The 13,906-nt window shown below is 43.9% G+C and overlaps 1 protein-coding gene across 29 annotated transcripts in view; it reads left to right on the forward strand.

Annotated features, from left to right (window-relative positions):
* Positions 1–13,906, forward strand: part of ZMYND11 (zinc finger MYND-type containing 11) — a 111,956-nt gene that overhangs the window by 84,746 nt on the left and 13,304 nt on the right. For all 29 annotated transcript variants that reach the window (XM_083466921.1, XM_083466911.1, XM_083466924.1 and 26 more), the window contains 5 exons: positions 6,835–6,912; positions 9,067–9,159; positions 10,113–10,200; positions 12,600–12,655; positions 13,440–13,517. In XM_083466921.1, the coding sequence (XP_083323047.1) occupies positions 6,835–6,912; positions 9,067–9,159; positions 10,113–10,200; positions 12,600–12,655; positions 13,440–13,517 (393 nt within the window). The remainder of the gene's footprint in view (positions 1–6,834; positions 6,913–9,066; positions 9,160–10,112; positions 10,201–12,599; positions 12,656–13,439; positions 13,518–13,906) is intronic.

Below are 13,906 nucleotides of genomic sequence, written 5' to 3' on the forward strand. Positions count from 1 at the left end.
GAACAGGGAATGAATTTACTTCTGCCTGATTCCTCATTTAGTTCTTGGTTTCCTTCCTTGCCAGAGAGAGCTCCCAACCCTTTGACCTTGTCCTCCCATTTGCTGCTTTCCATCCATGCCTGCTTCCTCCCTCCCTTGCCTTGCTCATGATGTGGTTATAGCTCTTCAAGAGGCCTCACTTTAGCCCAAGAAAACTCCCCACTTCCATATTTTTCTGCTGCCTCCTGTCCCACCTGCCCACATCTTTGCTTTTACTCAAGTGAATGTAGGGTGGCTGGAGTCAAAAGAGGAGAGGGCCCCTGTATAGTTGTTTAGAAGGGAGAATTTCACCAAGCTACACCTTCTACACAATTCATAGCAGTGCAGTAACCCATTCCCTTTTTGCAAATGGCTGCCCTAAGAAACATCTAATCCGTATAGCTGCTGATCATCCTTATTGCCATCCCCAGCACTGTCCAGCAAGACAGATTTTTGCTTCCAGCTTTGCTGGTATAGCCAAGCTGCTTTCAGGAACAGCAGCTTGTAGTTCAGCCCTGGGGATCCATGTTGTAAAATTGGGCACATATTCCTGGGTGTTATGGGCTCCTTAAATTAAGCCCATCTTTTTTTCTACGTATCTTCAGGCAGTTTCAGTGTAACTTTAGGGGTGTATATTGTTCTCTGGAATTCATTGACATCAGGCCACAAACACAGCCTTAAAGAAAAGAAAAGGAAAACCCCACAAGAGAGGACAAAAATTGCGACACTGTACCATTTGGCAAAACAACTTCACGCAGCCTGTTCTGCCTAGTCCCTTGGCACTCTGCCGTAACACTGGCCAGCTGCATCTCTTAATGTTTGTGTCCCACTATGCACACCAGTAGTGAAGCAACAAGCATATTATACAAAGCTTTACTTAATGGTGGCAAATACCAGTCGCTACTCAGCAGAGGAACAGCTGATGCAGAAAGATTTGAACACCACCACTGGTTTATTGGCACTGAAGTTTGCAGGTGTAGGTTTCACATTACAGACAAGTGGGGTGGTTTGTTTTTTGGGTTTTTTATACTCTCATGTTCATCTGGTATGCTTAATTTTACGGGTGAGTGCATATTCTCCTGCAGACTGCAGTGTCGTCAGGCCACGAATGCCTTCGCACCATTCTTGCTCTCCCTTAGCAGGAAGCAGAGGCTGCTGGCTGTACTTGGGATAGCAGCAGCTGAATGACCAAGTCAGCTTTCTGCATTTCCCCCATCATCTTGCACAAACGTGTCTTCTGAGTTTCTACTATTATGAGCAGTTGAACTAGAGATTCATAAAGTTTAAGTCTCTCTACCCGTGCCTCTCTCTAGTGCACAGGGACGGGGAACCTTTTTGGCCCAGCAGGCCAGATCTTTACCCCCGTGGGTTAACATTGACAGAGGACCACGGCCACTTGCCTATTAGTCATCTGACATGGTCCCGCCCACCTACCTGTCAAAAGTGGCCTATGGAAGTCACCAGCACATTCACTGCAGGGACCCCAACAGAACCTAACCCCCATCCCATCCCTCAGTGACTGTGGCGATCACACAGGGTCCCCAGACGCTTCACCGTCTATTGATCCCTGTGCCACCACTTTATTTCTCGCTGCCACCACCCAGGCCCTACCTGGTACAATACTGAGTCCAGTCAGGATTAAATTGGAACATAAACTTCTGTTTCTTTATTGCAGTTTAACAAGCGTGTGGTTTCATAAACGGTATCGGTCAATTACAGTCATGGGGTGTCTATCCAGACCTATAACTTCCGCTACCTGCTCTCACTCACTAAACCACCTCTTAGTTATTTACTTGTCTTCCTGGCCCCTAACTGTTCCTGACTCAGCTTATTTCGCTACACTAACTCAACCTACCCACAGACTCTATCCCAATTCACTCCCACTCCAACCAACCACCCAACTCCCAACGGACTTCGCCCCTCCCAGAGCTGACTCCACCCCCTGGGCTCTGATTGGGTAACCTGTTTAACTATTTTACATCCAACACTCTCATATGTTAACGTCACAGTGACATCACCTGTTGGGCAGGTTGGCACGGTTTGGGAAAAACAGCTGTGTGGGCCGACATGGACCCCCTGCTGGATCCAACGTACGCACCCATGCTGTAATGCATGCACACCACTCAAGACTTCATTTTTGAGCTAAGAAACAGGTGGTTCACTTGGGCACCAGGAAATAGGCAGTGGGTAGTATCAATTGGCTTGGCTCCTTCTGTTGCACCTTGTCCCCCAACTTGCTTGGTGAAAAAGACTGTTTAAAGTGATGGTGGCAGTAGAGCAGACCTTTGCATCATAACTGGGTCACCAGTTAATCCTTGGAAAACAGGAAGGGGGGCAATTCAATGCATATTTAAGGGAGCTTAGTTCTCCCCAACCTGTGCTTTCCCTCAGGAGGTGTCTTTAAATCCCAAACCCTCAGTTTATATTAATATGACCCAGGCTGTGTTGTCCTTTTAATAATAGCTGTTCATCAAATGGCATACATGCAATACCCTAATGCAACTTTAAGTAAGCATAGATGTGAACTACTTGCCTCTCTTCCTCTATGCTTGCGGTTATATATATATTATAGTCAAAAGCCAAATAAGATTACCACATTCTACAGGGACAGTAAAGAGCATATGTGCTTTGAAAACCGTTTTATTTTCCAGTCCCTTTGTGAATTGAGATTCAACAAGTTTTTTCAGGGTAATGTTTGTGTTTGTTAACAGCGTGCATGAGCTACCCAGGCATTCTCCCATTCAGGAATTGTAAAAGTCCAGACATGTCTAGGAGCACATCAAGCAACTGCCATTCTTGAGTTCATATTTTAAAACTTACCCATTTTTTTAAAATGTAGTGGTTGAGTGAAAGTCTGAAGATAATAGGTTCATAAAGGCTAGTAACAGATTATCATTATTATTATTATTTTAAAAATTCATTACAGTATGGTATTCCTTGACAAAATAAACAAACAAATGTGCAGGTTCCTGGAGAGGAGATCACGGGCACTCTGTTCTTCTGCTGCTGTGCTACTGTAAACTAAATCATGGTTCCTTTAGTGTTAACATCTCGTGGATTATCTCGCTCCAGACAGACCATGAGCTGAAGCCAATATTTGTTTATGGACTGGAGAAAGGAGCAAAGCAGCTGCCATATTCTTTTTCGGAACCTGTCCATTTGCTCGTTCACGCTAAGCCATGATTTGGCTTAGTGTCATGTGTGAACTGGGCCAATATGTGGAGCAGTTTCTGGAATGCTTGACGCTGAATCAATTACAGCACGCTCCAGCACACAGACATTGTCTCTCATTCACCATAAATGTGGAATTGTCAAAAGTCAGTACTGAAAATTCCTGTGCTGACATGGCAGCAGAAGCTAAAACTGATAGCAAGACCTGTCTGAATACTGTCCTTTATAAAAACGTTGGGACTGTTGAACCTGGTGTGCAGATCGCTGCTGGCTAATCTTAAAAACAGTTTGGCATTTGGGTTTCCCCTCCCATATTTCTAGACGAGTCCCTTCCTGGACACATTTAAGCCAGATTGTTGAATCATTAAGGGCCGTGAGAAGTGTTTATTCGTGTTACAGCCTTTTTTAGATAGTAGAGCTGAAGAATTCATTTGACAGACTTTGAATAATTCAATGTATGTCTGAAAAATGCTGTTGGCTTTGGTCTTTGAAAAATATATACAGCACATGTGCAGATTAAGCATACTGTATAGGGTCACTGGTGCATTAGCCCACAGGAGACAGTGCCAGAACATTCACAGGCAATTCTGTTTATGCCAGGGGCAGCATGCCAGTGGCTTTATAGTAAACGAACCCTACTCTAAAACAGTTTGGTTTTTCCAAGCATGCTAGCTGTGTAGATATTTCTCAAGAAGTGGTCTGCCTCCTCCTAACTGGCTCTTAAATCCAAATTTGGCTGTCTTCCTCGGTCACTTTTTCGCTGTAGTGTTTGAGAATGAATTTGGACATTCAGAGATAGGGACAGGAAGCATAAATGCCCCGTGCTTCCTTTCCCTAGTACTGCTCCATAATATTTGAAACAGATCAAGACGTACTATTGCAGGATCAATTTTTAGTTTGATAAACCATGCTATTCTTAGTGCCAATGGGATAACCTGAACTAACATACTTATTTTCAGCTACACTGACTGTTTTTGCTTAGAGAACAGGAACAGGGAGACTCAAAAGAGTATTGCTTGTCACCCCGCAAAAGTACCTCAATTCTTTTGCATCCCTTAATGCAGTTTGAAAGAAAATACCAAGATTTTTCTCAGGAAGTATTGTGGTTTATGTAGGGATGCTTACAGAATATAGGGTTTTAGGGTTCTGAATTACCAAAACTCTGATCATCTTGGAACCCACAGTACTTTGGTTCCAGAATTTGTGCCTTCAGGTGTTTAAAAATTAAATAAAGGTGTTTAAAAATTAAATAAAGGTTGCTTTTCTGCAGGAATATATTAGCACCCCACCACAAAATAAAACTTTGAAAAGGCTTTCCAGTGTATTATTTCAATTTTTCTATTTATTACGGTTCTGAAAGCAATAAACACATTTGTTTGCAGGAAAGTTTTTTTTTTTAAAGTGCACTCCTACAAAAAAGGAACACAGAAATAACTTGAAGGAGTAACCTTTTTTTTTTTTTTTTGCGTGGTGTGTGTATGTGTGTTGTCACTTTTTGGGTGGTTTCCCCCCTCCTGTGTAAAATACATTATAAACAATCCACCATTTTTATTTCGTCCTGCATAACAGCTAGCCCAGAACTCAATCTATGATGGAAAAGTTGAATAGTTAGCAAATTGTGCTTTAAATGTTTGAGACAGGTACTAAACAGGTGACCTTGTGTTGTGCATTGCAAGTTTCACTTATGCAATAAGACCAAAATTACTCAGTTGCCAGGTATAGCAGCACATTGAATCTGGATAGCCATGTTGGCTTCAGTGGAACTTTTCAGGAATAATGATTTTAAAGAATGCAGCCAATATACCAAACAGCTTGCATTCATTGGAAACTGACAATAGGAAATTGTGGTTAAGAAAGTTGCACTAAGAATTTAGAATAAAGCTGTTTGGGTTTCAGAGCACCCTTCTGGCACAACCCTCTGGTTTGATATTATTGTACAAGAGTGGTTGTGAAGCTCTGATCTTCTGTAAAAGGAAGGAGCGACTTTTCAGTTTCGCAATCTGGATTAGGTTCCATGGCAGCTGAACCACAAGAGACGGAAGGGGGGGGGGGCAAAAATGCTACTATAAGTTTTTCAAAGTGGTGACATTTCCCCCCACTAAATAGGACAGTTGACATTTGTGACACAGCAAGGATCCCTGTGCATGCAGGGTTTCCTAGTCTCTCCTTTAAAATGGCATAAGCTTTTGAGCCACTCCTCGTACATAAACTCAGCATTTTTCTCTACCAGACACATGGAGCTTGGGTTCATATCCACAGAGGTTATGACTTGTAGCCCCCATGACTTAAACAAACAAAAAAAAGTGTTTTTCATCCAGCAGCTTTTTGCTCCCCAATTGACAGGAATAGGATCATAGAGTTGGAAGGGATTCCTGACGATCATCTAGTCCAACCCCCTGCGATGCTGGAATCTCAACTAAAGCATCCATGACAGGTGGCCATCCAATCTCTGCTTGAAAAACCCCAAGGAAGCAGAGTCCACAACATCCAGAAAGAGAGTCTGTTCCACTGCTGAACTGCTCCTGCTGTCAGAAAGTTGATGTTCAGTCGCAATCTCCTTTCTTGTAACTTGAAGCTATTAGTTCAAGTAGAGAACCAGGGTCAAGTTGACCCTTAAGACTTTTCTGATCCCTCAACAAAATATATACAAGGCTATTCTCCCACTTCCCACTTGGCGGCTCATTACAGTACCATGGTTGACCTACTGGTTGATGTTGAGACTCTATTAGGTGTCCTCTTTTCTCTTTCTTTCTTTCTCTCTCTTTCTTCCCAGCCTCCTTTGGCGTTGATGTGGACTTACTGTTCCCTGTTAAGATGCCTTCCTCTCTAGTCTGTAGTTTTCAGTCAAGGCTAATGCCATGTCGAGGCAAATATACGCCTTTGCATATGTTACCCAGGGTCATCCCACTCCCTCCCCAGATTGCCCTAATCAGGTATCTAGATGCCATTGGGGTTTCTCACCAGCGTAGCATAGCACATAGAGTGCTGGAGCAGAACACGAGAGACCTTGGTTTAAATATCAGTTCGGTCTTAGACTCTATAAAGATGAAATCAAGAGAGACATTATCCTAGTTTCTCTTCCTTAACTGTAAAACTAGAATTAGCAGTTTAACCTCACAGGGAGGGATGCTTATAAGGGCAATTAAAGTAATTGTATTAAGCCGTTTGCACAGTAAAATGCCAGTCCTAAGCAAGTTAACATAGACATAAATCCTGTAGGTTTCAGCAAATGCATCGACCCAGCGAACTTTGGGGCAAGTTAAGTGTGCTTAGGCATGGGATAACAGCCTAGGATGGTTATTGCATCATTTCACAGCGGCCATTAGATTCCTCACAATTAAAAACAACAACGACAACCCTCTTAAGAGAGTCTTTCTTCGCTTTCTGGTTTTAAGAAATTAGAGGAGGGACGGACAGAATGTGCAGTGCCTTCTAAACCAGCATCAGGATCACTCCGTGCAGATTCTTGCCTAATCGCAATCTGCAAGTGAAGATTAATCTAGCTTGCTTGAGCTAACCTGCCGCTCGGTGTTTTGCCATTGGATCTTTAAACGTGTTTTGCCTTGTAAGATTTTAAGAGACTTGCTAAAAGTCTGAATTCTTTAATAAGACTGCTTCTTTTCCCTTTTGTTCGTTTGTTACCAGAGCATTAAGAAGAAGAACACAAGCAAGCAAGAGATGAGCACCTATTTGCGCTTCATCGTCTCCCGGATGAAGGAACGAGTGAGTGTTGAAACATGATGCTCTTGATGGTGCAATTGCTCTTTATGGCTAAGCCCCAGATTCTAGTGTTTCTTCCTGTACCTTTCGATTCATTTCCAAAGCAGAAGACAAGGCAGTGGTGGCCTCTCTCACCTTCCCCCCACTCTACACCCTTCTCCCTCACCTCTCCAGCTGCTTTTGATCTCCCCGCCCTCTGCTAGAGGATGGCGGGCAAAAGATTGCACGAAAAACAGGTTTCAACAGGGCCGTGACCTCATGCTTGAATTCATGCAAGGGAAATCTTCAGGTTGCAACCAGACAACTCCGTGTGGATCAGCTTCGGAATGGACTTGTTCCATCAATTATATTGTATTTGGGAGAATGCCGTGGCCCGGATAAGCTTGAGCACCTCTTGGCAGACAACAGCATTTTCTTGTTAACAGCTGGGTGACACTGGATAACACGTGTCTGTGTAACAAATGGCCATGACTTCAATCCGTGAGATAGCCTTGTGAAGGTGCATCAGGCCCTCAGGCTCCCAGGTGATCTCTTCCTTTCAGAGAGACTTGGTGCGGCTCTTACTCAGAGAGCTGGAGAACTCCCTGGCATTACAGGACCCCTGTCTGCAATAGGTACAGCTTTCCTGTGTCCTATCGCATTCCCTCCTCCCTGGCTCACCACAGGGATGAGCAGCCCCAGGCTCCAGTGTGGTGTAGTGGTTAAGAGCAATGGACTCATAATCTGGAGAACCGGGTTCGTGTCTCCGCTCCTCCACATGCAGCTGCTGGGTGATCTTGGTCTAGTCACACTTCTCTGAAGTCTCTCAGCCCCACTCACCTCACAGAGTGTTTGTTGTGAGGGAGGAAGGGAAAGGAGAATGTTAGCCGCTTGAGACTCCTTTGGGTAGTGATAAAGCGGGATATCAAATCCAAACTCTTCTTCTTCTTCCTTCCTTCCTTCCCCTCCTCCTCTCTGTCCTTCCTTCCTCTTTAGGCAGCACTGCAGCAGCACAGTCACTCTCCCCTGTAATCTCTCCACTGGTTTGTCTGCTTCTCTCCTCAATAGCCTTCTCCATGCCAGCTTCCTCCGTTGTTCCTCTCCGCTTCTTCTTCTAGCCAGGGCCTGCTGCTAATGCCCTATGTACCATGGCAGAACATGCTCCAAGGTTTCACAAGCATATTGTCACTGCACAGTTCCACTCCTGTTCTGGTTTCCCATCAGGTCATCTGAGAAGCCACATGGAGCTTGGCTGCAGCGGCCACGCTCTTCTGGAAGCATGGTTTGGGGGTCCTTTCACTTCCTGTAGGGCCCTATTCTTGCTGACCTGCAAAGGTGCCAGGTTGTCCCCAAGACTGAGGGAACTTGGATTGCGTGTTGTTCAGAGGAGGCTGAGCTCTCTGGAGGAGCCGGCCACTGAAGCTGTGGTGTGCAGTGCGCATTGTGTGTGGCATCACATACACGTGCGCCGGACCCGCTCCACATTGAGGGGGGCGAAGACACCTCACCCCTCTAGAGTTGGCACACCTGCTGACCTGACATAAAATTTGACAGAAAGTGTGGTTTTGACTTTTGCGTATTTGCACATTTTGCTTTGGAAATCAAATGTGAGCTCAGTTTCCAACTCGAAATGTTAGGAGATCAGGGTTCAAATCCCTGCTCGGCCATGAAGCTCATTGGGTGACCTTGGGCCAGTCACTGGCTCTCAGCCCAGCCTCCTTCGCAAGGGTTGTTAAATGAGGAGGGGGAGAACTATGCATGCCACCTTTTGCTGGGGGTGGGGAGAAGAAGGGGGGATATAAATGCAATAAATAATACTTTCTTTTTTTTTGCATGCAAATTCAATTTAGCAGAATTTACTTGGAAATCGCCACCCCAATTTGTTTGAAGCTTAATACATCTATTTTGGGAAGGAATCACTGTTTAAAAGTTCCAGACGGAGAGAAAAAGGCTGTGGGTTTTGCCCCATGGCTGTTTTAACAAGAATTGCTTTTTGCAAAGTGACCTCAGGAATTTTTGAATTGGCAAGTTCAGAAAATTTAACATTGTCCATGCGCGTCCACTAGTCAGACAGACACGCTTTGGGGCCTCCATCTGAGTACATTTGAATGATGTCAGTGCTTTTCTGTTACAGCACTAACTAGCTACTGAACTGATTTACTGTGATGCTTTTTTTAGGCTATTGATCTAAACAAGAAAGGCAAGGACAACAAACACCCAATGTACCGTAGGCTGGTGCACACAGCCGTTGATGTTCCAACTATACAAGAGGTATGTTCTGCAGTGGTGGACCTACATTCGGGGGGGGGGCGAAGTTTAAACTGTTCACAACCAGCAATGAGGTCTGGTAACTGCTGTCGTCTTCTTCGGTGGAGTTGGTCCACGGCAGATCACGATGACGGACTCTCAAACTTTGAGACGGTTGAAATACGCACAGCAGGAAATCAACTGATTTCAGTCATGTGACTCAAATTGGGTCTGCTAGACCCCCCAAAATTAAGCAGTATAGATTAAAAGTTGCTTCTTGGGTCCTGAAGCTTAAGGTTTGTTAGTTTCCCAGTAGATCTGCCCCCGGTTTTCCCTTATAGTATTGGAATTGTTCTTTTTTGTGTGTGCCTTTTCATAAGACGATTAACGGCAGTGGAATAGGGATAGATTTGGGTGTGCATGTTAATGTTGGCAGCCCTCAAACCGCTTATTCTAGATCAATCACGTGCCAATAAACCCTGAATAGACGTAGCACTTACATCTTTATTAAGCCAATAGCAGTCTGTGGGGCTGGGGAGCAGCGTTTTCTGGTGGCATCACTGTGGTTACCAGGAGAGGCCTGGTGGGGTGATGGCAAGGTCAGTGTGATGCAGATGTACTGATGAAAGTGCCAGATTAGCTTGCACATTTGTGCCTCGCCAAACTTGCTGCTGCTTCCCCGCCCTGTGCCTTGATAAGCTTAATGACACAAGTGGTTGAATGGTCAACTAAGCATTGTGCCACACAGAAGGGCCTGTTCCAAAAGGTGTCACGGGGTGTCTGTCAATCAAAAATGATACGGATTGAAGCTGGGACCTTAAGTGTACAAAATCTGTTCTTTGGGTTGTGTACAGTTCCGCTTTTTTTTTTTTACTCCCACGAAATGTGTAATATAGAAGTCATTGGCCTGTGTTTGCCTGGATGTGATTGGTTGCCAGCTCAAATGCATGCTTTTATGACTGTTTCAATCTATTTAGAAAGTAAACGAAGGAAAGTACAGGAGCTACGAAGAGTTCAAAGCAGACGCTCAGTTGCTTCTACACAACACAGTGATTTTTTACGGAGGTAAGGTCAAAACCACGGGAAGGCAAATTGAGGCCCGGATCTGGCCCAATTGCCTTCTCAGTTCGGCCTGTGGATGGTTTGGGAATCAGCATGCTTTTACATGAGTAGAATGTGTCCTTTTATTTAAAATGCACCTCTGGGTTATTTGTGGGGCCTGCCTGGTGTTTTTACATGAGTAGAATGTGTCCTTTTATTTAAAATGCATCTCTGGGTCATTTGTGGGGCCTGCCTGGTATTTTTACATGAGTAGAATGAGTGCTTTTATTTAAAATGCATCTCTGGGTTATTTGTGAGGAATAGAAATTCGTTCTCCCACCCCCAAAATATATAGTCCGGCCCCCCACAAGGCCCGAGGGACAGTGGACCGGCCCCCTGCTGAAAAAGTTTGCTGACCCCAGTCAAAGCAAACCAGTGCGATAGGATCTTACATAAGCCGCACACCTCATAGGGTTGAGCCGAAATATTTCCTGCAATTTCAATTTCATGTCTGCTCCTTCAAAAGCATCAATTGCTTTCCATTGGGGCTATGGAATCTCCCAAGTAGGTTCAAAGGAGGCTGTGCTCCCCATCCCCAAGAGAGCTAACTAGTCCTGAGATAATCCAAAATGACCCCAGCTTGTGGGAGGAGGTCCCACAGCCAACTCAGCTAGGGATCAGTTGGCTTTCCTTTTATATATCTTGCGCAAGCTTTCCCAAGTCCCATGTGACTGGAGCAGCGTTTCTTGACTGTACAGCTATTTTGGCTGCCAAGTTGCCGAGTACTTCCAAACCTATATCCTTTAGGGTTTGCTTCTGTGTTTCACAGTCACACGCTCTGGAAACTGCTACCCTCAGAGCATCTTCAAAAAACACGTGGGCATTTTCCCCTCAAGAAAGACTCCCTATTTATTGAGTAGGAATTTCTAGCTTGCCAAAAGAGCAACAGCAGCAGACACGAAAAATCAAAACGATAAATGTTTGGCTTGGCCCTAGTTACAAATCTGAATGCATTATTTTACTCTCCGGCGTTGTCTCTTCCTCGCCAGCGTGCTTATCGGAAGTGCGTGTGCCGGAAGGATTAAATGTGGCTAGAGCCACAGAGATCTCAAAAGCAAAAACACACCAACTGCCCTTTAGCTCCTCCAGAGACCAGCCTGCCCAGCTGAAATTTTAGCACATCACAAACTGAGAGGGCGGGTGTGTTGCAGGCAGGTGTTTTCAGACATAATAGTTCTAGATGACTTTTAGCAAGCCCAACTGCATAATGTGTGTACCAAGGAACAGAAAATAAATAATAATAATAATAATAATAATAATAATAATAATAATAATAATAATAATAATAATATATTTATACCCCGTCCATCTGGCTGAGTTTCCCCAGCCACTCTGGGCGGCTCCCAATCATGTGTTAAAAACAGCACAGCGTTAAATATTAAAAACTTCCCTAAACAGGGCTGCCTTCAGATGTCTTTTAAAGATAGGATAGCTGCTTATTTCCTTCACATCTGAAGGGAGGGTGTTCCACAGGGTGGGTGCCACTACAGAGAAGGCCCTCTGTCTGGTTCCCTGTAACCTCACTTCTCGCAATGAGGGAACCGCCAGAAGGCCTTCGGCGCTGGATCTCAGCTGAACGATGGGGGTGGAGACACTCCTTCAGGTATACAGGGTAATATGATAGCCATGTTCAAATATATAAAAGGATGTCACATAGAGGAGGGAGAAAGGTTGTTTTCTGCTGCTCCAGAGAAGCGGACACGGAGCAATGGATCCAAACTACAAGAAAGAAGATTCCACCTAAACATTAGGAAGAACTTCCTGACAGTAAGAGCTGTTTGACAGTGGAATTTGCTGCCAAGGAGTGTGGTGGAGTCTCCTCCTTTGGAGGTCTTTAAGCAGAGGCTTGACAACCATATGTCAGGAGTGCTCTGATGGGGTTTCCTGCTTGGCAGGGGGTTGGACTCGATGGCCCTTGTGGTCTAGTCCAACTCTATGATTCTATGATTCTAAGGCCGTTTAGGGCTTTAAAGGTCAAACACCCCTTTCTCACCATAGTTGGATATATCACTGAGAGATTATACTCTGTCTGGCAAACACATCTGTTGTGTTCCCCACAGTAAAAAGAGAAAATTCAGGAGGTCTGTAATGTGCACCTCAGATTCCTTAGTTCTGTTGTGTGTTTACAAATGTGCCCTTCATGTGTAAATATTTGCTCTGGGGGACTTTGGCACATAGTCATGGCCAACAGCACCAGTGCAAGAACTACAGAATTGTAGAGTTGTTGAGAAGCTCTGAGGAATCAGAACAGAAATTAGTAAATAGCCATTATAAATGTATCCATTTGGTCTTCACGCTAATAAGAGATTGGTGGTTGTATGAAAAGTGTGCAAATACTTAGTTTTGTGTGCCTTTATTTGCAGCGGACAGTGAGCAAGCTGATATAGCCAGAATGCTTTACAAAGACACCTGCCACGAGGTGAGTAATATCCAGCAAGTAAGTTGGCTGGCAGTGCTATTTGGTGTCAGGATAATTGCCTACCAGTTTCCATATGCTAAATGGTTCCATTTGTCTTGAAAGTTTTCCTGGAAATAAGTAAATCTTGTGCAACAGTTGATGCAACATCGAGAGCCCCCAAGTGAAACGCTCTTTTGTGTTTTGTAAATATTATGGCTTTAAAAATACACCATTTCTTAGCAAGCTTATTGGCTATTCTATCTTCCCATATAACTGTGGGCTTACATAGCTGCATTTTTAAAATCATGCAAACAGAAGAGGAAAAATGGATTTTATTTTTATTCAGTTTGTGAGAGGTAGCTGATTAGTTAATGGAAAGAGACGGAATTAGAAGTGAAGTGTTTTAGCTTCTGGTTCATGCATTTGCACTCATCCAGATCAGAGATGTTTGACACCTGCTTCAAAAATCGAAGCCACTTTTTCACTTTAATAAAAAAAAGGAGACATCTAAATAGAGTTAAACATTGTCAGCTGTTGCATTAGTGCTTCCATAGTCAAATTATTCTAGAGCGTAGGAAATGTTTTAAAGTTTGCTAATTATTCTCATATTCATGTCATAGTTTGTTTAAAAAAATTGAAGAAGTTTTTGGTTTTATACTCAGCACAAATAAAAGAGTGCTAAGGCCAAACATTTGCTTAGCATGTACAGCTAGTATAATTTTGCAAAGGCAGAGACCACGTGAAAACCCCAGTCAAAAATATAATCATGTTAGAGAATATACTTACAGATTGTTTCCCGTTTCAGCTGGATGAACTTCAGCTTTGCAAGAACTGTTTCTACTTATCGAACGCGCGTCCCGACAATTGGTTCTGCTATCCTTGTGTAAGTTTTACTTCTCCAGTTTGCTTTTGCATGCTACTCATGATTAATTTTTCAGATTTGCTGCCACAATATATGGTGATGGCCAGCAGCTCAGATAACCTTTTAAAGAACATTACATTAAAAAAGCCAACACAAAACAAAACCCAAAGGTCTATTAATGGGTTACCAGCTGTGATTGCAGAATGAACTCTCTGAGTACTAGATGATGGGAACAAGCACCAGTTAAGCATTCAGATGTACCAGCTTGAAACGCGTTTTACACTTTTGATTCTAATGCAGCAACTCTAGCGAACCTGCACAGATTCCTAAGGGCACATGGAGCATTTCCCATGTGCAAGAGAACAAAATGCTCAAGCGCCTGGAACTTCACATGTCGGTCAGCCTCTGTT

The sequence above is a fragment of the Podarcis liolepis genome (genome assembly GCF_965112155.1).
Source record: "Podarcis liolepis genome assembly, chromosome: 12".
In the NCBI taxonomy this organism is placed as follows: Eukaryota; Metazoa; Chordata; class Lepidosauria; order Squamata; family Lacertidae; genus Podarcis; species Podarcis liolepis.